Below are 25,232 nucleotides of genomic sequence, written 5' to 3' on the forward strand. Positions count from 1 at the left end.
ATTGACCCCTTATAACATTTAAATTTGACATTATGAAAGATGAGATCAAATGCTTTTAACCAAAATTCCAAAAATTCTTTAATAGTCGGTGTTATCGGTGGTCCTTGCAGCAAAGCGCCCAATTTCAGAAGATTGAATCATTTCATTGTTAGAAAAATGTCTGTCCCTTATTTTAGAAAACTCGGTAAAAACCCAAGGTTTGTCCAAATACATGATTTTGTCAAAGATTTATTAAACAATTTAATTTTTGTATATTCTATATTTACGCCACAGCAGCAGAACAATCCTTATCCACAATCGGTAAAAAACTTACTTGGAGAGTTTTCTGGAGTTTTATCAGTGTTATGATGTTTTCCCTGTTCTGTTAGGCCACACTAATCTTTAGCAATAGTCTATAGAATAAAGATAATTCAAATTTTAGGTTTGTTAGTTCCATAACATAGACCCCCCCCCCCAGTGACTGTGACATGTATATATATGATCAGAGATTCCTTTCCACTTTTGTTTTCTGTATTTTCAAAACCTTTTACTAATAGATTCCACACCTTCCACATTTTGATCTTCAGCTGTCTACATACATGGAAGGCTTTTCCTCTGGGAGGTTCATCTTCTGTGGAGAATGAGGGAAGAGGCACATGACATAACTCATCAGAGGTAGAGCACCATGAACCTTGGTTCTTAGGTTGAGGAGCAATTCGCAGCCGCCCCCCCCCCCCCAAACATTTCAGTATATGATATCCAAAACGTGGATAGCTTTCCAGTGGTGTCACAAAGACTTTCCAGAAAGCCTTTCCACAGGGCTATCAGCTCATGTAAGAGTGGACTTTGTAGCTAATTGCTTAGCTTTTAATGTTTCAAGTCGGTGACCATGTCAGTCACATGATCTGTGGAATGTTTTCCTTAATCCAGGATTAAGCACTTGTAGTCCATTACAGCAGTATTGGACTGATTGATATCAGGGACTCCACTTATGGACTTTGCTACAAGAGTTCCATCATCTAGACAAGTCTTTTAGACCTTCTTCGTGAAATCACTTTCCTAGGAAGTCTACGCTGTAACATATGATGCAGAATATCCCTATCTCAGAAGAAGGTTGATGAAAGTACATTGTTTCCTAACAATTTTGGTGGCTTCTTCTAATTGTTGGATCCAAATCTTCCACAGTTTTTTTAGGTCAAGATCCTTCCTGATTACCTCTGGTAGAATATTTTAAATATTTCTGTCAATTTTGTGACTGATGAATTGAATATTGGCAAATACCCTACAGGTATACCGAGATATTAAGACCAGTCTAGCTTGGTATTGTCTGATTCTCTAGATATGTTTGCCTTACAAGTGTCCTCAATCAATTCAGGTTTCTCACTGAGGGTCTCTTGGCAGGGTATATCTTGGCTGTGAGGGGCTGTGGGCCCACACCAACACCTGCCACATATATTTTCAGTTCTTGGCCCTCAAAGGTGATTAGTCACTCTATTTCAGTGGAAGATCAGCTCTTGTAGATGTGGTCCACAATAACTTGAAATGCTGTCGTTTTACTCTTTCTAGTGAGAGTTCCCCAAGTATGTCAGTGTTGCCTCATCCAAGATTGGTGAAGGCAGGTTTGATGGAGTTTGGAAGTAGAGTTCTTTGGTAGTAAGATGCTACTAACCTTTCAGTACTTAAAACAGTGTTGTTCTGTTTTTAGTTGAAAATAAGACTCGCTATGCCCAAGCCTGTTGATTGTTTGGATGTTTTCAGTATTTCCCATCAGTGTTGCTATTGTGTAAGGAAATATGAAGTGCCTTGGTCTTTGATGCTAACAATATGTCAACATATATCCTGGCCTCAACAAATGACTGAATAGAGCAGAGGCCCTTAGCGTTGTATCAAGGTTTCTGAATTTTCAGAGGGCATTCCAACAACAAGTCAACCTGTTAATCCAATATGAAGGTATGAGCACTGTCTTTTACATTAGATGGATTGAATGGCCATCCAATGAGTCACATGCATCTGCCTAATGCTTTATCTTATTGTGATGACGTTTTGATGTATGATCCCATTGAAATTAATTTCTTTGGGGCTCCAGACTCTCTAAAGTTTGTTTCAAAAGACAGCATCCTCTCTGATGCACTTTCAAGAATCATTAACAATTTTCCTTTGTTGTATGGAAATAATTTCACTGCATTGCCCAATCAGATTCAAGTGTCCCGTGAATGTGCAAAATTGCAAAATCTGTAGGAGTGTAACTCAATTAATAAATATGAAAGATTTAAGTTACAGGACAGGATGAGAACTTATAATCATTCTGATCTACTGCTAATCAATATACATATATAAATGGATGTATGTATGTATATATGCTTGTGTGTGGATAACTCTGAAACGCATTGAGCAATTTCTACCAAACTTGGTATACTTATGACTTACTACCTAGGAAAGACTACTGTGGGGGTAAGACATCACAGGCACCAAAGGGGGTGGGGTTGGGAAGGGCTTCCCTGAAACGGGGCTAGTTCTGCCCATAGACTTAGTAACTAAATAAACTCTACAGGTTTATCATACATCATTTTGGTATACATATGACTTACTATCTAGAAAATAATACTGTGGAGTACATCACTGGCATCATAGGGTGTGGGGGTGGGAAGGGGGTGACGTATAAGTAACCGAAAACCACATATATTAATGTCTAATCCATAGTTTTCGAGGTCACTGAGATGAATAGGGACACTCCTGATGTCCTTTAAGTCCAAGTTCAGCCTCGACAGGAAGGGGGCCCAGTTTGAGAAGGGGTGAAAAATAAAATGTCAAAAATGACAGATATGTGTGTCTAATCCATAGTTTTCGAGGTCGCTGAGATGAATAGTGACAGTCCCGATGTGCTTTAAGTCAAAATTCAGCCCTGACAGGAATGGTGGGTGAGATGGGTTGAAATATATGATGTCAAAAATGTGGAGCGATGTAATTGAAGCAACTACCTTAACAGTAAAGGGAGAGAGAGAGAGAGAGTAGAGGGGTGATAGGGAGGAGAAAGAGGAAAAGAGTGAATGGGGAGGAGAGAGAGAGAGAGAGACAGAGAGTAGAGGGGTTGTTAGGGAGGATAAAGAGGGAAAGAGTGAGAGAGAGAGAGAGAGAGAGAGTTTATCGGTTGTCATCCAGAGCTTTCCCAGGCAGCGCCGGGTTGGTCAGCTAGTGGTCTATATAATCCTCTTTTATCCCTTTTATTTCATTCTTACCTGTCTGTCTCATCATCACTCTTTTTGCACCCAGGTTCCTTTTTTTTTTTTTTTTATTCAGGAATAACATCATAACATGAAATATGTCTGTTACTTATGCCAGAATACTTTCATCACTCTTTTGGGTTGCACTTTCTCATACTGTTTGGTCAGCCGTAATAGTACACCTGAGCATCTGATGATTATATCGTCCTTGGCAATTTTAGATGTAAAGGTGTTCTTTACAGCTTCACTGCCAGTGATTTCCTTTTCTGACCTGTTCAGTCGGAAGTTTCACTCCACGTTGAGGTGTCCAGCGTTTTCTCCGATAGGAGATTCTTGGGACTTCTTTTTCACCAAGTTGTTTAGGAGCGTCTGAATTAGTGGCATAGTTTCTCACTTTGGCAGCCTCAAGTAATGTTTTCCAGAATTCATAGTCTGCAGGCCCATATAAAAGGTCATCATGTTTCCAGTGTATGGTACACTGGTTCTCAATAGATTCCTTGTTCTTAAGGTCTTCATTCAGAAGCAAAGGGATTCAAGTTCCCTAGCTATAAATCTACTCTACTCTTCTCATACCTCTAATGTGCAGGAATGTCCCACCACCAGAGTACATTACACAAAAAAATCACAGTAACATTGCTTGTGAAAAACACTTACAGAAGAATGTACTAAATATATATATACATATACAGTATATATATATATATATATATATATATATATATATATATATATATATATATATATATATATATATATATATCTGTCTGTCATTTGTTCTTCACAAAAATTTTAATTCACATATATTTAGTAGTACTTCAAGAAGAATTTAGCAAGGAATACTTGAATTCACGGATTCTGCCAAATAGATCATTTTTGCGTAGATGTTATCTAAAACCCTTTTGAAAAACACCTGGGCTGAGCTATACTCCAGCCATTTTTCTTTTACTAAGACAAACCATCAGTATTAAGAGAGATAATCTGGTTTGAAGTAGTAGTGCTCTGTTTTGTACAAAGTATAATTCTGAAGTGTATTTTGGCATAAATGCCACCACACACTACTGGCTTATAGCTTGAAAATATCACTCAAAGAATCATTCTGCCAGGTGGTATTGGTGTCCCATAATTGGGGTCCTGACTCGTGGACCACTTCGTCCTTTCAAAAATTAAAATTAAATGCCATATGTATCGTAAATTGCTTTTGAAACTGATGTTAAATAATCTTTTTGATTGCTCTTTTTATTGAGCTAAACATCACTAAAAGACTAATAAACGTATTTGATCGATAGATGTTATGAAGTACAGGTTTGAAATGGTAATTTTTATGAACGCTTTCCTGAAGAATTATGGTGCAGAGACACGTGTATGATAGGTTATCATATGTTTGGATATTAGTATTAAGTTTAGATTTTTATCAAATTGCGGATCTGTTAGGGAAATTAATAAATCTTCTGTAGATACACAGAATCCTCTTCAGCATGAGGGCATAGTTAATTTCTAAGGTTTCATTTATATCTTGAGCAATTGGAGTATAAAACTTTGCCCTTACCGCTGTCCTCTTTCAGTTGTATTGCTGAATTACATTTAATTCCTTTAACAACACTACCTGCAGAATCTGTGAATTCAAGTAATCCTTGCTAAATTCTTCCTGAAATATTACTAAATATATGTGAATTAGAATTTTTGTGAGAGAACAAATGACAGATAGATGGGCAGATGTAGGTGCTTTTGGGCCAAGAAATAGACTTAATATACATTACAATTTTCATCTTTTAGTATAAACTGGAAATATATAATACCCTTTTTTGACGGGATACATGAAAAAATATTTGTCATATTTTTTTAATCAAGCTATTCTTAAAAATCTTTCTGTAGCACATATTGCCATTTGTTCTAATCTGCAACTTAGTTAAGAAGAGCATCTTGACTGTTATATTCATAAGGAAGAAAGAAATCACAAAAGTTAACCACTGCTATGAGCAAGTCATGCTTAGTATGAATTAAAATTTTTATCTCTAGCAATATGCAGTGAAAAAATGTAGTATACGGTACTATATTATGATGGGATGACGTGGATTTTAATAGCACTGACGGTCAAGTCTTATAAATTCCGGACCCCTTCCTTCATGAAATTCGTAATGCTGCTGAAGAGGCTGAAAATTATCAGCATCCCTTCCAATCGGAAAAAAGTTCCTGCGTCTCTTTATGTGCTACTGGAAGGTGAGAGATGGACTTCGTTTTGATGATGGACTTGCGGTATTCTCTATAGATAGTATGCAATGATTCTCTATATAGAGTGCAATAATGCTTGCCGTGAAACAAACGGATGTGCTCGTCAGACTTCATGATTCCTACCATGGCGTAAAAGCTACGAAGAGAAAAAGTATATCTTAGTTTAACCAGACCACTGAGCTGGTTAACAGCTCTCCTGGGGCTGGCCCGAAGGATTAGGTGTATTTTACATGGCTAAGAACCAATTGGTTACCTAGCAACGGGACCTACAGCTTATTGTGGAATCCAAACCACATTATAGCGAGAAATTAATTTCTATCACCAGAAATAACTTCCTCTAGTTATTCATTGGCCGGTCGGAGATTCGAACGCGAGGCCAGCAGAGTGCTAGCTGAGAACGGTACCCCCTCTTCCAGTGAGGAACCAGAAGACCTCGACAAACTGCATGGTTTGACAGGTATCATAAGTGACATACAAAAAACAGTAAACGCACGTGAAGCTTGTCAAAGGTTGCTTTCATCACTCCCTCAGGAACCACTGTTGTCAGAGCCACCACCTTCAAGAACCTTTGAGGATGTCGCGGTGGATTTATTTTCACAGTAGACAATGTTTTTATAATGCTCTGTGATCGTCTCTCATGCTGACCACAAACTTGGGCTTATGGCAGCAGTGCAACGTGTCTGGGCAATATCCTAGTAGTTCGCAAGTGCTTCTGAAATGTTGTAGTCCTTATTAGACTACAGCCGGATGGAGGACCTCAATTTTCAATTCTCAAAATAAAGTTACGTCTCAAATGCTTTGACAGTATCCATACTGTATCTAGTCCACATAATCCACAGTCTAATGGTCATGCTGAAGTGTCTTTGAAGGGTATTAGATACTTATGAAAACTACTGTTAATGGCACTTTTTAGGTCTTTTAGAGATTCGCAACACGCCTCACCCAGGTGTACATTCTGCAGGGCAAATTATTTTTGGGCATCCACTGTGGTCAGCAGTGCTTTCCCGTTGTCGCTCATTTGCACTTGATGGCGAGAAGCTGAGGCTGAACATGATACTAAGCAACTCTCGGCCAAGGAAAAAGTAGGAAAATACTATCATCGTTCTTCTCACCCTTTGACCCCATTCAAGATAGATATGTCTGCGGTCTAGAAAGACCAGGTCAGCAGCCAGAGAGGTCTCAAAATAATCCTCATCTACGTCACTTTCCCCAAGGTGTAGGAAAAGACCGTGGTCCTACTTGATACCAAATTCATTTTTTTGTTCCTTTCTCAAGTCTGAATGAGATGAGAAACGCTGAAAATCTTTTTATAATGTTTCATTTCTGTACAAAGATAATTGTTAAATGGTTAGGAATTCTATTCTTATTTCAAGACGAGCTTTGAGGAAACTGAAATTATAAAAGGTAAATAAAACCACATTGTCTTTTTAAAGACTAATGCACAGTATTATATTGTAATTTTCATTTTGTTTATTAATTCCCTACATGTTTGACCATCCCGTTTCATGTTCTTTGTTAAATTATTAAGGTATCTCATCCTAAAACATTCGCAGTTCCTGTAAAGAAAATTAACACTTCACTAGGAACTTTCACACTTTTTCTTTGTATATATTTCAGAGCAAAGACTTTTCAAACACTGTTTTCCTTATAAAAGGCTTACTCTGTATATAGTTAAAGGTCTCTCGCATACTTAGTAAATAAGAACAAATTCACAAGGTGTATACCACTATTCCCGATTAATGCATTCGATCTTAATTTAATATTTGTAATTCCTGGTATTTTATGAAAAAATTTTTAGGTAATATATCCACCAGTAGATCTAAGAACTTCTTCTTCAGTTACTCGTCAGCATTTTTTTTTCATCTCCGTGTTTGTGCTCAGAACTTCATCCTCATCTAAAAACTTCATTTTCGAAGTCGTTATGTAAATTTCGTATATATTTGTTAATCATATTTCTAAGACTAACTCCTTTTCACGTGCTTTTTTCATCTCATGGCCACTGGTAGATTCTCAAGATATTTCATCAGTTGTTGCAGAATTATACTTACCACTGAATCCTGAGTTTCCTTGACTAACAACAACTTTGTGAACCTAAACTTGAAACTGGTGACCAATCACCTGCCTAATACACCCGAGCAGTCGTTCAAGGCAATGTTGGTCTAACCTCGACCTTTATGTGAGGCTTTCAGGTATTGACTTCGGTGACAAAATTATACTTTTCTGAAACTTTAATAGACTTTTCGCTACAGGACTTTTAACTCTCATGCAACTCATGATCTTAGTTATTTTATGCAATGTTCTTGCTTGTTTATTATATCACTACAATGAAGAAAATCACGTTTGTTTCCAGTTTTGATACTCAGTTAGTACATGATCCTGATAATAATTGCACTGCCAATTTCACGCGCTTTCTCTGTTGATGTGACGGATTTAAATACTTCTCATTTACTTTATAAACAAGACCATGATCTGATTTCGTTCATTCATGTAACATTATTCGTAAAGAACCCGGACCAGTTAAATTATTTCTAACCAGTTTTGTTAAGTGAGGAACACCAGAAAACACAAAACTTCCCTATCTGCTATTTTCAAGAGGGGTCAATTTAAAGCTTTCCAAGTGCAAGCTAGACTGAATGTTTGTTTAGGTGCGACGTGTGACGTCATAAGTGCGTGACCGTAGATTTTTTCTCTTCTCTGGTGCCTTGAATCAAACTCGCAAACTTTCATGAGTGATCTTCAGGTGAAAAATGTTATACGTGTGACAAATAAGGATATAATGAGATACTTTCCAGTAGCATTTTTTCTTTATTGCTGTAAGGCGGGGGGGGGGCGTTTCTTGATGTCAGACGGACATGATATAATAGATGTGGTTGCCAGTTACTGTGACGAAAATTTATCAAGACTTGATGAGGAAATATTATGTGAGGTCACAGGTAGATGTATAATTATTTTAATTCAGAGCTCATAGTACTTTAGTCAGTCTGACTTATGTTAACATATTTATGATCTTTTAAATATACTTACGTTCTAGATGTCAAAAAGGGGTAAAACATTGAAGAGTAAGTGCGTATTTGTCATTAGGCAATAAGTAACATTAAAATTCCAGAATGGGCTTGGAAATGTTTTTCAATTGATTAAACAACGCTCAAAGTAAGACTGCTCCCCTATGCTTAAAATGTGACTCCGTAAGACTATGAGACTTAGACATAGGAATTCTGAATCCTTTTTGTAACTGTGAGTGAAGCATCTGGCATATAAATGCAGGACAGGATCACGATTTTACATTGGTTATTAAAGAAAGTCCATGCCAGTCACCATGGTTCACCGCCAAGTTACATAAATAAATCATTCAACTGGTCAATTTAATAAGACATTGCCGAGGGAATTTCTTCAGCTGTTAGATTCCACTCGTGGTAGGCGAAAGTTGCATGTGGCCAGTTAGTGGATTTTCTTGTTTTTAAAAATCAAGTCTCATACATAGTACTCACGAAATTTAAACCTAGTTATTATATTTCTTCGGTGACAAATGTTTACATGAAGCAAATTAAAATAATATGCCAGTTACACTTAAAAGAGTCGTGAATGGAGTCATTTCTTGTTAATTTAAGAAGCTACTTCATGCGGTAGCATTTCGGATGGAGTGGAAGATCTTCGTAAGGTGTTTTGTCCCCAGTTCTTGTGAGCTCTGTCAGGTGGCCAGCTCCAGTTCCACCATTCGGCTTTTCTTTACTTGTTTTTATTTTAGGGTGTTGTCCTGTCAGCAGCACCTGACTTGGGTGTTGTAGTCTTTGTGAATTGGTTTATGAGATGAATACACCACCTGTCATGAAACAAAACAGCAATTATCATATTTTTATCGATCAAGTTGAAATTGTGACATTTAAGGTGCTGGGTTCAGAGAAAATGAATATTTTTACATACAAGTCCTTCTTATTTGTCGTGGTTTGATTAATCAGGTATGATATTTCCCGTATGGTGAAAACTTTTTTTACAATTTTTTTTTTTTTTGCATGTGAACAACAAATGAAAACAATTATAGACATATTCGTAAGCTCAGGTCAATGTGAAAAGCACAGACTTTGTGTTTAAACGTTGGTGTTTCATAATTACCAATATGAATTTAATAAAAATTGTAAAAATTGGGATGTGGCAGCTGGGAATGGGGATTATTTAGTCCCTGATTTTCATTTTATACAACGAACATGTTACAAACTCATCCCAACTAGTTTTCGAAATTTATTTTTTTAACGAAGATATTAATTCTGAATTTCCCTCCCAGGATTCGAACTTAACTTAGAAAAATAGTGATGGCACATACATAATATATATATGTGTGTGTGTGTGTGTGTGTGTGTGTTTCTGTGCATACACATTGTTTTTACAGTTTCTTGATCCCAGCAGCTGCAGGTAACCATTTATAGCTTTGTGGACTGGTGGGCAGTAGGTCGGCTTGTGAACCGAGATCTCTCCATTTTTAACCTTGAAATCTAAAAGACGTCAGGTTCAGTTCACACAAGGATATCTATATTTTTTTTAATACTGTTAGTCATTATTTTTATTGTTAGTTATTTACATATCTATTAATTTTGGATGTCGTCTAAGTTTTTGCAGCTGTCCACATCAAGCAGCTTAGTTATAACGAAGACTATCTCTGGTCATTGATGCATATTTTATTATATCGAATATGCAAGAGGTCAGAGTACGTGTGTGAAATGAGTTTGATGTCTTTTAGATACTAAATAACCAAGCTTTAAATTTCTGTTATTCATTTTTAGTTTAAATGGTAATATAAAAAGAGGGTTACCTGGAATAGCTTGAAAGTTAAGTCTGAATCCTTGGAAGGTTACAGAAGCATCGCTGATGAAAGTCACCACGACCGTGTTACTCTGGCTTGTAACAGATGGCGGACTTTCACTGCCACAAATCCTGCCGCTGGAATAGATTATTGCAGATTAATTACAGATCTTGTGAAATTGTTGATTATTTCATATATTCTCGGCACACATCCTGTATTGACTACACCAAAAGTCTTCTGTCCAGTGAGAACTATAGTTAAGAACAATGTTTTATTGACACAAGGGCTCCTTCTTGCACATTTAGATCTGGTGAAATTTATATTATAAATTCATAAAGACAACATTTTGCAAGAGTTCAGTTTGTTGGGGCATGTGGGGGAAAAGATACAAAATGAGGGATTAGCACTCAGACACTATATCACAGCTGCTCTATCATTGTGTTGCATGTGTATACGACTTTGCACCAGAGATGGGACCTATTCAGGAATACTCTTCGTGTTATTCCATGTCAATTGGAGTATCATGCTGTACGCTGCAAGTTTGTTGTGTCACTGATGTTACAAGTAGACAGACAATGAATGTTTTTCTTTAGCATTCATCACAACCACCAGAGCACATATTATGTGAGTATGGGAAAAGCTGACACATTGTCGTTACAATGATGTGTTTTTACTAACTGTAAGTTAGTTCTAAAGATGTTGATATCATTTCCAGGCGAAATTCAACTAAATCCTGACAAGCGATTAGCATTACAGAAACTAAATGCAGATGTATCTATGGAGACGATACATCACTTAAAAATACATTTTTTGTAATATATATCCCAGCATGTGGAAAAAGTATAAACCTTTGGATTAGGTTTTCTTTGTTTTAATTATCGGACGTTAGTAATGACGTGCAATAAAGTTTACTTACGTCAAACTCTCTCCAGTTGCTTGCTCTGAAATGTCGACGTAGTCGTATGGACAGCCTGGACTTGGACCCTCTAGATTAAAGTATTCCCACTGGAATTCAACTTTCATACCATCGGGCACCTGGATCTCCCAGACACAGTGTTCATTATTGGCGTAACTTCCATTCTGTGATCCGATCCCTATTTCACCTGAAGTTGTCTCCAGTCGACCTTGTGGAAGAGGTTTGGTGTGGGGATGTTAGCTCTTGGTTAGGATATCTTTAGGAATACTTGAAATAATCCAGTTTATGAATTTTCCCGTCCATTTGTTTTAATTTGCCACAACAAAGAGAGTCAGGCGCAATATTAGTACCTTAAGGTATTCTACACGAAAGCATTGTTTTCACGTATTGGTACTAAATTTCAGATCTCTTCTGGAATATAAATATCTTATTTTATCCACATAGTATCCAAGAGTGTCCTCTCTCTATAGATGCACTGTAGGCTATAGCCAATCCCTCGTTGTGATAACTTCTTGCTAAGAGAAATCTTTTATTGAGCAAATCAAGTTTAAGGGAATTTGGATCACATAGGATAACTGATAGTTCCAATCTTCTGATGAAGGGAAGAGTGGCCAAAATTTTATATGTAGACATCAGTTTCCATAAGATTTTGTGAAAAAATGTATCATAGTAGTTGCAGTGATTCAGTTTTAAATTGACTGAATATACAAGTTTGGGAGCTTCGTGAAATTAGTAACAACCCAGATCAAAGAACTCCGAAATATTTGTTAATGAAAAAGTACCTAGCTGGGTAAAGTAAAAAAAAAAATCATCCACAAGATTTTTGTTTTTTTTTTACAAGTGTACAAACTAATGTCAGTTATTTTGTACTGAAATTATTTACTTTCATGAATCACGCTTAGCATAGAGATGATATAGTTTTAAAGTTTTGAAATTAATGCAATAAGTTTTAAAGTTTTTGAAATGGATGCGATAAGGTAGTCATGAGTTCTACAGCTGAGAAAGTTTTTCAAGAAAAGAACTAGACTAGAACTGAGTAAATACCATGTGATGTTACTGCTTAATGTTGCATAAAGTGAATAGTTTGATTACATGGGGGCAATATGGAATTCTGATGCTTCAGTGTAAAGTACGTCACTCCTTGCTATGGTGACTCAAAATATTCAGTTATTCTTGAGAAACTTTACTAAGTGATAGTTTTGTGTTGCAAGGTTCCTGCTTAAGACTTTGTTTCTTCTTCCTTTGGGCAAATTTGTTTATATTATTAGCATTAGTCTTCCGCTGTTTTTACAGAGCATTATAAGATTATTTCTCTATCGTCTGCATATATATTCTCGACTGGCAGTCATCAACAGTTGTTTTATTCACACTCAAACTTTCGCACCGGTTTAAAGGCAGGTTATGGCGTCGCTATAAATCAAGGGTTTCAGTATGCAGACTAGAAGGTGCTGTACAGAGGATTAACTTTATATTTCGAGGTATTTGATTTTCTGAGTTCGTGAGAAGAACTGAGGAGAAAAGAAACTATTATACTCTATGTAGCATGGACTGCACACAACATTTTCAGTGTTATTGTGTAATGGGAAACAAAAGCTTTCATTATGAGTGATTCTGCAAAACAAGTATACGTGAAATAGTGACGTGTCATTGTTGAGAATGCAAGGAAAATATCAGAGATAAAGGTAATTCTGATTAACGTGGAAGTAAGGAAGCAGTTACCTGTATCGACACCGCAGTTCATCCGTGGAAACTGAGTTTCATACCAGTCCGAAGTAGATGTCTCTATTGGTACGCTTGTTTCTGAAACGGTTATAGCTTGCAATACAATTGATTCATAATAAGATGTACTTAACATATATTTGTACATATGTGCATTTTTATGTTTTGACACCTTTGCTGTAGTGTAGCCTGAATATATTACTGGTAGTGTTCAGGGAAACTGCTTATTGTTCATAAGATCTTGACCAACCATTTATGGAGACAAACACGTGTATGCAGATAGCTGTCTCAAAAAATTGTAAAAAGTACGCTTTCCTGTTTTAATATCTAGATAAAAACTTAACTCCTTAACTACAAAATTAATTGATTGAACAGGTCACCAGCGTAAACACTGCATAAATCAATATTAATCGTCATATGATAGATACGAGAAGCAGATTTAGGCAGCAAGATACACTACCCTAAATATACACTACCCTATTGTTCATTCATATCGGAATTCAGCCTTGAGTTGTACTGTACTTGTTGTGTAAGGTTAGCAGCTGCGGATATAAATAAAGATGTGCCTGTAGTCATATATTTATATCTGTCGTAACCCGAGTTTCCAAAGCAGAGGGGTTGGTATATGTGGATGAGATTGGTCGCTTCGATACAAGAAAGCATGCGTAACATTTCAGTCAACAGGGTATAAATATCATTTACAATTAATGTGCTAATATACATTTACAATTTAAACTATGGATCACTCAAGTTTAAGCTGAAAACTTTAGAAGTAGATTTACCTGCTAGAGCCTCAAATTGAAGCCTGAATCCCTGTAACGTCACAGAATAATCGCTGCTGAAAGTCACTCTAACCATGTTGCTACGGCTTCTTACAGACCGTGGAATGCTACTGCCACAAATCCTTCCGCTGAAAGAAACGTTGTTTTTGCAGATTATTTTTTTCAAACAGGTTGTTCTCTCATATTGTTTGTGCACAGACTTTTACTGAACCCAGTAAGTGTATTGTATTGTCCAGTGAGTTTTCGTGATAACTGATATTGATCTGCTGAGAAGTGAATTTTGGGAAAAGTAATACCAAATAAATATATGAAACTGCAAAGAATAGAGACGTCTATTATAAGCATGAAGTAATCATTCATGCAATTACAAGTAGAACCCTTAGAATGCTTACATAATATGCACATTTGCTGAAATTGATTAGAGTACCTTCCATCTCAGTTGTGTACTTAAAATAATTAAAGCTGTTCTGTAGACCTTTGACGAGGAGCTTTTTTTGGTTGCCGATTGGGGACATGAGGAGTGGTTTGTGTTAAACAATCTTGTCAAGTAAAGAGAGATTTAGCTCAGAACTGTGGACTAACCAAAATAATGCTCTCTTAGGTTTATGAAGAGTCTTTAGGACAGGTTAAGGATAATCTTTCCAACACAGCTAAAGGAATCAGTTGGTAAAGATCAGAAAAATATTGGGGGAGGGAGCAAATCTGTGAAGGGTCAACTCACAACACAGAAATAAGCAAATATACCACCTGCAACTGTATTTATAATTTTTTTGCTCTACCTTGCTAGTTTCCATTTCTCCTCATAACTTTATGCTAACTCACATTTACTATCAGCTTTCTTCTTGCAGATATTTTGATACATCTTCACTACTTTCTGGAGTTTCTCTTCACTGTCTGTAATCAGTTCTGTAACATCTGCAAGTATGAACCTCCCATATTCCAGTCGTGAATGTTTTCTTCCCCCATTGCACCTTCTATTTTCTTATCACTAACTTCTCGTATATACGTCATGTATTTTCTCTCTCTGAATTATTCCATCCATAAAATTATTACATATTTGTATTTTGCATCGTTTTATAAATTATGTCATTTATTCTCATACTGGATATAGCTATGTTAATTCACCTTTGTGGTTTTTGCAATATACGTGGTCATTATCCACCTTTTCCAACCTGTGTTGCAGCATCTCCTTAAATAATGTTACAACATATGTACTTACGTCAAGCTCTCTCCAGTTTCATACTCGGAAATGTCAACATAGTCGTAGGGGCAATTATAACTTGGACCCTCTAGATCGAAGTACTCCCACGTGAACTTAATTACCAGTCCCTCGGGCACCTGGATCTCCCAGACACAATATTCGTTATTGTTGTAGCTTCCTCCAATAGATCCTATCCCGATTTCACCTGAAAACGCCACAATTCGACCTGATGGAAGAGATTTGGTGTGAAGGCAATAGTTGTGTGATAGGTGAGCATTATGATATGCTGTACTCTTAATTATGTGTGTTTATCAGTTTCTCATTTCTTTGGTTTTAAGTTAACCAGGATTGTTTTCAAGGCAGAATATTGCTTCGATTCAAGTATTTGTAAGAATAACGAAGTAAAAAATGCGCCGATGTGTCTCCGGCGCAGTCGAGTTTTCTTTACAGTGTATAGTGCTGTATGAAACTCTTCGACACGGCCCATGAAACTTTCAGCCCCAGCCCTGTGGTGGCCTGTGTTGTTGGCACCTATACCTGTGCCAGACGCACGATCATGGCTAAATTTAAGTATAAATCAAATAAAAACTACTGAGGCTAGAGGGCTACAATTTGGTATGTTTGATGATTGAAGGGTGGATGATCAGCATACCAATTTGGAGCCTCCTAGCCTCAGTAGTTTTTAAGAACTGAGGGCGGACAGAAAAAGTGCGGATGGACAGACAAATAGCCATCTCAGTAGTTTCCTTTTACAGAAAACTAAAACTATGAGTATGTGAATAGGAATGTGCCATAACAAAGACTATGTTATAACTTTTGAAAGTTGATTAAAGAGAAGAGGTATATGATTTTAAAATTTTAGGAAAAGGGACTAAGTAGTAGGAAATCTCTAATAGTCTAAGTACTATGGACTTCACGCCACCTTTGCAGTATTAGCATGTAATTAGAAACAGAACTTTGAATTGTAAGTGATATTGCAGGACAAATAACCATGAATGAGTGACATTTGACAGTTGAGAATGCAAGGGGAAAATCAGGAATGAAGGGAATACTGGTTACCGTGGATGTGAGACAGCAGTTACCTGTATCTACGCTGCAGTTCGTGTGTGGTATCGGAGTTATTTCGTACCATTCCGTTGTTGTGGTGTCAGTTGGTATAGTTGTTTCATACTGGTCTGAAACGGTTGTTGCATGCAGTAGAATTGATTCGTCATAAGTTGTACTTAAAATATTTATAGAGATGTTTGCCTTAAAGTTTTAATGCATTAGCCATATTTTAGTAGCTTGAACATATCCCTGGATGTGTAAAAGGTAACCGCTAGAAATTAACATCATAACGAATCATTCATGTAGACAAACACACATGTGCAATCATCTGTCTCAGAAAACAATAAAAATTACGGTTTTTTGTCAAAATAAAACCTATCTCTCCAACTACAGTCCTATAGAATATTTAGATCGACGTTTTTGGATTATTATACACTTCGTAGCCCAATGGCATGTCATTTAATAAACACAAGAAATAGATTTATGCCACAAAATATAACGCCCTAAATACGCTTTAGCTACTAACCGGTTCTGTATATACTTCGTGGACACTATGCAAAGAGTGTTATTCATATTTTTTATATGTTTGTATTTTTATTTTTTCATTCATATCGGGAATCAACCTTATTGCCTATTTTGCTATCGGATGAGGTAAGCAGCAGCTTCAGGTATAATGAGAGGGCCTCTAGTCATAGATTTATATCTGCTGTAACCAGACGTTTCCTTAGCAAGGGGGCTGTTGTAGATATGTGAGATGAGATTGATCCCTTATATGCTACATAAAATATATAACATCTCTGCATATAGTTTGATTGATATGCTCTTCCAATTGAGTCTATGAGATATTCAAGTTCATTTGAAGTTGTAAACATGAAAATAGAATTACCTGATGTCGCCTCAAATTGAAGCGCGAATCCCTGCAGCGTTACAGAAGAATCGCTGCTGAAAGTGACCCGAACCTTGTTACTTCGGCTTCTAACAGTCCCTGGAATGCTGCTGCCACAAATCCTCCCTCTGGAAGAGACATTGTTTTTGAAGATTATCTTCTTTTACACAGTTATTTATCTCATATTCTTTGTTTATCAGTGGTTTTTTCATGATGACAAGGATTACCTGCTGCAAAAAAGAAAAGTTGTGAGAATAATCACCCATTATAAACGTGAAGGGTCCTTACAGGAGTTGCGGTAATCATCCATAATAATTACAAGCAGTGTTCTTTCAATACCCGAATATCAGTAATCACATATGCTCAAAGTAGTGAGAGTACCTTCCATCTCAGTTATATGCGTTTATTGATTAAGAGAACTTAACGATAATATACATATGTACTCACGTCAAACTGTCTCCAGTTTCATACTCAGAAATATCGACGTAATCATAAGGGCATCCGGGACTTGGACCCTCTAGACCGAAGTAATCCCATGTGAATTTTATTATCAGCCCCTCGGGAACCTCGATCTCCCAGACGCAATACTCGTTATTGCTGTAGCTTCCTCCAATGGATCCTATCACGATTTCACCTGAGGACGCCACTACTCGACCTGATGAAAGAGATTTGGTATGATTTCTATGACAGGTGAGCATTATGATATACTCTTAATTATGTCTGTTTATCCATTTCTCGTTTCTTTGATTTTAAGTTAACCAGAATTGTTTTCAAGACAGATTATGCTTCGATTCAAGTATTTGTAAGAATAACAAAGTAAAAAATGCGCCCAAGTGTCTTCGGCGCAATCGAGTTTTCTGTACTGCACGAAACTGTCAGCCGCAGCCCAAGAAATTTTCAGCCACCGCCCGGTGGTAGCCTGTGTCTTTGACACCTATAGCCGTGCCAACGCACGATCATGGCTAACTTTAACCTTAAATCAAATAAAACCTACTTAGGCTAGAGGGCTGCAATTTGGTATGTTTGATGATTGGAGAGTGGATGATCAACATACCATTTACAGCCCTCTAGCCTCGGTAGTTTTTAAGATCTGAGGGCGGACTGAAAAATTGCGGATGGACAGACAAATAGCCATCTCAGTAGTTTTCTTTTACAGAAAACTAAAACTATGAGTATGTGAATAGGAATGTGCCATAACAAGGACTAAGTTTTAACTTTTGAAAGTTGATTGAAGAGAAGAGGTATATGATTTTAAAATTATATGAAAAGGGACTAAGTAGTAGGAAATCTACAATAGACTAAGTATTATGGACTTCACGCCACCTTTGCAGTATTAGCATGTAATTAGAAACAGAACTTTGAATTGTAAGTGACTTTACAAGACAAATAAGTTTGGAAGAGTGACTTGTAACAGTTGAGAATGCAAGGGAAAAAATCAGGAATGAAGGGAATACTGATTACCGTGGAGGTCAGACAGCAGTTACCTGTATCTACGCTGCAGTTCGTGTGTGGTAGCAGAGTTATTTCATACCATTCCGTTGTTGTGGTGTCAGTTGGTATAGTTGTTTCATACTGGTCTGAAACGGTTGTCGTTGGCAGTAGAATTGATACATAATAAGTTGCACTTAATATATATTTATAGAGATGTGTACCTTAAAGTTTGGACGCATTAGCCATATTTTACACTTCGTAGTCCAGTGACTCGTCCTATAATAAATACAATAGATTTATCCCACAAAATATAACACCCTAATTACGCTTTAGTTACCAAACCGGTTCAGTATATACTTCGTGGACACTATGCAAAGAGTGTTATTCATATTTTTTATATGTTTGTATTTTTATTTTTTTCATTCATATCGGGAATCAACCTTATTGCCTATTTTGTTGTCGGATGAGGTAAGCAGCAGCTTCAGGTATAATGAGAGGGCCTCTAGTCATAGATTTATATCTGCTGTAACCAGACGTTTTCTTAGCAAGGGGGCTGTTGTAGACATGTGAGATGAGATCGATCCCTTATATAATACATAAAATGCATAAATGATTGATATGCTCTTCCAATTGAATCTATGTGATATTCAAGTTCATTTGAAGTTGTAAACATAGAAACAGAATTACCTGATGTCGCCTCAAACTGAAGCGCGAATCCCTGCAGCGTTACAGAAGAATCGCTGCTGAAAGTGACCCGAACCTTGTTACTTCGGCTTCTGACAGCCCCTGGAATTCTACTGCCACAAATCCTCCCTCTGGAAGAGACATTGATTTTGAAGATTATCTTCTTTTGCACAAGTTATTTATCTCATATTCTTTGTTGATCAGTGGTTTTTTCATGATGACAGGGATTACCTGCTGCAAAACTGAATTTCAGGAAAGTAGTACAGTAGAGAATACAGAAGAAAAGTTGTGAGAATAATGACCCATTATAAACATGAAGGGTCCTTACAGAAGTTGCGGTAATCATCCATAGTAATTGCAAGCAGTGTTCTTTTAATACCCGAATATCAGTAATCACATATGCTCAATTTAGTGAGAGTACCTTCCATCTCAGTTACATACGTTTAATGATTAAGAGTACTTAACGATAATATACTTATGTACTCACGTCAAGCTCTCTCCAGTTTCATACTCAGAAATATCGACGTAATCATAAGGGCATCCGGGACTTGGACCCTCTAGACTGACGTAATCCCATGTGAATTTAACTGTCAGTCCCTCGGGAACCTCGATCTCCCAGACGCAATACTCGTTGTTATTGTAGCTTCCTACAATAGATCCTATCCCGATTTCACCTGAGGACGCCACTACTCGACCTGATGGAAGAGATTTGGTATGGTGGCAGTAGTTCTGGGATAGATGAGCATGAGGAATACACTTAATGGGAAGGTGTCATATGAGGACTACTTTGTGCTTTTGAAAGGGATTGGAGAGAAAAGAGATATTTGATTTTCAGATTTTGTGAAAACAGAACAAAGGAGCTTGCAATGGGAAACAAATGCTTTGATTTTTTAAGTGATTTTGCAAGACAAACATATACAGAAAACAGACACGTATCTGTGAGAGAATGCAAGGAAAAGGTCAGGACTAAAGGCAGTTCTGATTGCCGTTGAAGTAATCTGAACTGCCTTCACTCTAGCAGTTACCTGCTTCGACACTGCAGGTCATCTGTGGTAGTCGAGTTGTGTCATACCACTCCGTTGTTGATGTCTCTGTTGGAACGGTTGTTTCAAACTGATCTGAAACGGTTGTTGGTGTCAATAGAGTTGATTTGTAATGACTTGTATTAAAAATGTGTTTGAACATATGTCTGCCGTTATGTTTAGATCCATTTGCCCTAGTGCAGTAACTCGAACATGTCACTGGTTCTGCTTACGATAAGTGCTGAAAAATAAGATTACGACCAATCATGCACGTAGGCAAACGCGTATGGAATGAATTTACCCAAAAATGATTCGCTCTCTTGTTTTGATATCTATTAAAAACCCGTCTCCAACGACAACTGCAGATTATAAAACATGTTTTATTTCACGCTGCCATATTTTATAATAATTATTTTTAGTCCAATGTATTTTAATAGAGGAAGAGACCATCATAGACATTGTATAGACCTATTTTAATAGACGTCTGACATATTCAAAAACAGATTTCTGCAAAAAAAATTACACTAGCCTAAATAAACTTCAGCTACAAAGCAGTGTTCATGACACACTTAGTGACCCCTGTGAGAAGACTGTCATTGTTTTAGTGTCATTTATGTATGGCTTTATTTATTCCTTCGTGTCGCAAGTCAACCTTAGTTTGTTATGTTGCCGTTGTCTGAGGTCAGCAGCTTCAGATGTAAAGAGAGTTGTCTCTAACTGTGGATTTATAAATGTCGCAGCCCAGCCTCCCGTAGTGGAAGGACTGTTGTAGCGGGTGGAATGAAATTGATGTCCCTTGGAGAGCACGCTTAACATTTCCCTCAACTGGCTGTCATTATGATTATATAAAATTTATCTAGTATACATTTGCAAATGAAGCTGTGAAGCATTCACGTTCACTTTTAGGCCGAAAGCCTAAAAAGAGAATTACCTGAGATAGCCTCAAACTGAAGCCTGAATCCCTGTAACGTTACAGAATAATCGCTGCTGAAAGTCACCGTAGCCGTGTTGCTACGGCTCCTGACGGACCGTGGAATGCTGCTGCCACAAATCCTTCCGCTGGAAAAGACGTTGATATTGCAGGTTATTTTTCATTTTCCTTTCGAACAGTGGGTTATATCATATTCTCTGTTTATGTGCAGAAAGAGTATGAGATAACTAACTGCTTAAAAGAAAAGTCATGTCTCTTTGTACACAAACCTTCCTTTAATCCAGTAAAAGGAGTGTTAGCCTGTGAGATTTGCACTGTTAACTTATTTATCTGTTGAAAAGTACAGTCAGTGAAATCGTACAATAGAAATAAAAGAAGAAAAATGGTAATATTAAAGATCTCCATTATAAGTATAAAGGATCATCACAAAAGTCACAGTAATCATCCATGGCAATTTCAAGTAGAGTCCTTGGAATGCTTACATATTAAGAAGCTCATGTACTGAAATGAATAAGAGTACCTTCCATGTCAATTGTTTACTTTTGATTATTAAAGCTATTTGATGAACTTATCGTGAAAACATGTCATCATGGGGAGTTTTTAATGTTGAAAAACCTCAGTAGTAGGAGAGCCATATTGATGACTTATTCTAGACTGATGCTTTTCAAGTTGAGCCAAACAACTTCAGTGTTGTAACCCCACATAAATGCCCCGAAAGCATTAACGTCACTAATGAGTGAGTTACTGACAGAACATTATTTTAATGAAGGAGACTCTAATATGCCGACCTTTTCTGTCATTACACATGTGAACTTTAGACATCTCCCGAGTTAGTTGATATAAGCATGATAAATCAGTCAGTGCCCGAACCTCTCTAGGCTTCTGCAGTAATTTTAGGCATGTGGTAATTGTACCGTTTTTCCAAATACAATATACACTTACCCTTAAACACCTAGAACAATACGCAACTGTATATTTTAAGCATAAAAATTATGAAAAAAACCTGTTCTATTGCATAAATTAGGTAAGATAAAAAAAAATATGGAAAGGAGCACATCTCTATGGGTGCAATTAGTTGCACAAAAAAGCAAATGCACCACCAGCAGTTATATTTAACATGCATTGCTCCCTCTTAATTTCCATTTATTCTCATAACCTCACTCTAGTTCATGTTTATTGTCGGCTTTCTCTTATTGCAGACATTCTGAAACTCCTTCAGTAGCTTCCGCAGTTTCTCTTCACTGTCACGAAACGGTACTGTGTCATCTGTAAACATGCCCCGTAGGGGGTTAGTGCCGTCAGTGCACCTCATGCGGTGCAATGTAGGGTCTTTGCTGCGTCCTTTCTGCCCTTAGCTGCAACTGCTTTCATTCCTTTTACTGTACCTCCGTTCATATTCACTTTCTTCCATCTCACTGCCCACCCTCTCCTAACAATTGATTCATAGTGCAGCTGCGAGGTTTTCCTCCTGTTACGCCTTTCAAACCTTTTACTGTCAATTTCCGCTTCAGCGCTAAATGGCCTCAGTTGCCCCAGTGCTTGGCATGTATGCTTGAAATCTATAAATCAGTCAATCAGTCAGTCAATCTGTAAACATGAACCGTCCACACATTCCATTTACGACCGTTTTCCCTTTTCTCAGCTCTGCAGCTTCTGATATTTTCCTGTCTCTAACTTTTCACTTTCACTTCCACTCTCCCTTTTCTTGGATTATTTCGTTAATAATTCAGCCGCAAAATTTATATAGATTACAATAATCTCATGCATTGTTTTATTATTTGTTACCTAAGTTGTACTTAAAAAGGATAAGCCCTTTGCTCTTTTGCAGAGTACGTGGGCACTATCCTTAGTTGGAATAGTTTTTATTATGTTACTTGTCGTTAGTATGTAATTTTGAGTTCCTAGAATTACGGTTACTCTAACCTGTTAGGTTGAGCTTTTCTTTATTTGGAATATTGTACAATAATATCACTGAGTATATATTTTAATATCTGTCCATTATTTGAGCCACATATATTTTATTACATCTGTCCTATTTGTTGTTTGTTTTGCTATGATACTTTTCTTTTATAGTTGATCTTTTACTTGTTTACTTCTTTATTTTTGGCTCAGCAGTTGGACCTTTGGTCTTGTACCATTCTTGTAGTCTTCTTTTCCAGTCTGGGTTGCACCATCACTTATGACATTGTTAGTAACATACACTTACACATATATATACTTACGTCAAGCTCTCTCCAGTTTCATAGTCTGCAATATCAACGTAGTCATAAGGGCAGTAAGAACTTGGACCCTCGAGGTCGAAGTACTCCCAAGTGAATTGAATTACCAGTCCCTCGGGAACCTCGATCTCCCAGACACAATACTCGTTATTGTTGTAGCTTCCTCCAATGGATCCTATCCCGATTTCACCCGAGGACGCCACTACTTGACCTGATGGAAGAGGTTTAGTTTGATGATGACAGTTCTTGGTTAGAAGAGCATTAAGAATGTTCTTCAAGTATGTCTGTATATCAGTTTAGCAGAGCCTGCATTTTCAGATTTGTGTTCGATATATAAAGGTTTGTATAATATAGTGTTATTTTTACAAATTAGAAATTTACAAACTTTTTGTATAGGATATTGCTTTCCTGTTTCATTATTGTAGATTCAACCCATTTCTAAGTAAACTTGCTGGCAAACAGAGAGTTATAATGAAAATGTCTAGATTTATATCTGTATATTAAACCCGAGAAACTTACATGATTCTGGATGACAGGAGAAAGGTAAGAGAGTTCCAGCCTTCCGTTGAAAGGAAAAGAGTGTTTGTGAAAAGTTAGGCTGAAATGAATTGCATGTGTAACAGAGTTTTCAAAGTGTAATATAAGACATGAATGAGATTTTAGTTCATAAAGATGTGTAGCTTTCAGAATTCAATAAGATTAAGAGAAGGACCCTCATGATGAATTCATGGTTATGATTTTCGTGGAAAGTACTTCACGGGCATGTTGCAGGAAGATTTCTTGGGTGTGGGTGGATTCCATGCGCAGGAAATGAGTTATTGAATATTGAAGTGATTGAAAGTCATGAAACTTGTACAAGGATGTAGGAGATAATTAATCAAGGAAGAAGAAAGCTTGTGGTGTAAATGACTGTAATTCAGTTGTACGTTGTGATAGGGAAGTATAGATATTAAGATTACATGGAAGAAAAACAGGCATAAATGAAGTTCATAGGATGAAGGAAGTACAGCATCAGTTACCTGCGTTGACGCTGCAGTTCATCGCCTGTCGTTGTTGAGGTTTTTCGCGCCATTTCTTTGTTGTCTCCGGAGGGAGAGTGGATTCCTTGTGGTCCGATGGCTTTGGCTGTTTTTCCTATAATATTGAATGCAACAATTTGTAATAAGGTCGTTATATAAACACTGGTATTCTTGTATCATTATTTTCACTGTGTTGTGTAATGTAACTACAGATGCAAAGGTACTACAAAACAAGCAAGAAAACTAAACATATCATGGAATGAGACTTCTGGATTCTCAAACACAAAGCCTGCCAATATCAGAAGAATGAGCTCTAAAGCATGTCGTATGAAAAACTTCCACGGTTTTTTTTTTATGTCATAGACGTAAATCTGGAGCGCATAAGCTAAACAAAGTTTCTTTCGCGAATTTTAGTTTTCTGCAAAAGAAAACTATTGTGCCGGCTTTGTCTATCCGTCCACACTTTTTCTGTCGGCCCTCAAATCTTAAAAACTGCTGAGGCTAGAGAGCTGCAAATTGGTATGTTGATATCCGCCCTCCAATCATTAAACATACCAAATTGCAGCCCTCTAGGCTCAGTAGTTTTTACTTTATTTAAGGTTGTACAGAAGGTGATCGTTATTCATATGCTGCTCAGTTACATGCTTAGCAACGAGATGTTTTAGAGACAGCAAGCCTCCCTAAAGGATGCGCATTCCACCCCCAAACCCACATCCCCAGAAGTCCCATCTCCCCAAAAGTTACATTCCTATCTCTCGCGAAATCCAATCTCTCGTTGTCACTCACGAAGCCTGTAAATTTTGGTCAGATGTAGAAATCCACAATTGACTTTCTAACGGAATAAAAAAAAAAGCAAAATTATTATGGCCTTTTAAGACCTCATCGAGGAAAATGGAAAAGCAGAAAAAGAAACACGTAAATACAAAAATGTTAGATTAATAACAGTGGTAACAACAAGCTCGGATAACGGAGAAATGCTTGGGTCTGTACCTACTGCGTATCACGTTCCGTTCGGGCAACAGAAAAAGACTTAGGAATTCCCCCCCAATGCTCACCGGTGCCTCTGTCGTCCTCGGAGCACACTCAGTGCCAGCCAGCAGCAGAAGCAGCGTGACGGCTAAGGAAAGCAGCACTGTCATCCGAGCCATGAT

The 25,232-nt window shown here is 37.2% G+C and overlaps 1 protein-coding gene and 1 long non-coding RNA gene across 3 annotated transcripts in view; one reads left to right on the forward strand and one right to left on the reverse strand.

Annotated features, from left to right (window-relative positions):
• LOC136825731 (uncharacterized) overlaps window positions 1–25,232 on the forward strand; it is a 583,078-nt gene that overhangs the window by 489,340 nt on the left and 68,506 nt on the right. The gene's annotated exons all lie outside the window — the stretch shown is intronic.
• Window positions 8,224–25,232, reverse strand: part of LOC136825723 (cubilin-like) — a 75,747-nt gene continuing 58,738 nt past the window's right edge. The window contains exons 23-35 of the mRNA XM_067082518.1: window positions 19,916–19,981; window positions 19,378–19,585; window positions 18,894–19,021; window positions 18,260–18,352; window positions 17,223–17,430; window positions 16,776–16,903; window positions 15,925–16,017; window positions 14,861–15,068; window positions 13,642–13,769; window positions 12,860–12,940; window positions 11,141–11,348; window positions 10,234–10,361; window positions 8,224–9,249 (exon numbers count right to left, since the gene is read on the reverse strand). Of these exons, the coding sequence (XP_066938619.1) occupies window positions 9,230–9,249; window positions 10,234–10,361; window positions 11,141–11,348; window positions 12,860–12,940; window positions 13,642–13,769; window positions 14,861–15,068; window positions 15,925–16,017; window positions 16,776–16,903; window positions 17,223–17,430; window positions 18,260–18,352; window positions 18,894–19,021; window positions 19,378–19,585; window positions 19,916–19,981 (1,697 nt within the window). The 3' untranslated portion in view covers window positions 8,224–9,229. The remainder of the gene's footprint in view (window positions 9,250–10,233; window positions 10,362–11,140; window positions 11,349–12,859; window positions 12,941–13,641; window positions 13,770–14,860; window positions 15,069–15,924; window positions 16,018–16,775; window positions 16,904–17,222; window positions 17,431–18,259; window positions 18,353–18,893; window positions 19,022–19,377; window positions 19,586–19,915; window positions 19,982–25,232) is intronic.

The sequence above is a fragment of the Macrobrachium rosenbergii genome, chromosome 39, assembly GCF_040412425.1.
Source record: "Macrobrachium rosenbergii isolate ZJJX-2024 chromosome 39, ASM4041242v1, whole genome shotgun sequence".
In the NCBI taxonomy this organism is placed as follows: Eukaryota; Metazoa; Arthropoda; class Malacostraca; order Decapoda; family Palaemonidae; genus Macrobrachium; species Macrobrachium rosenbergii.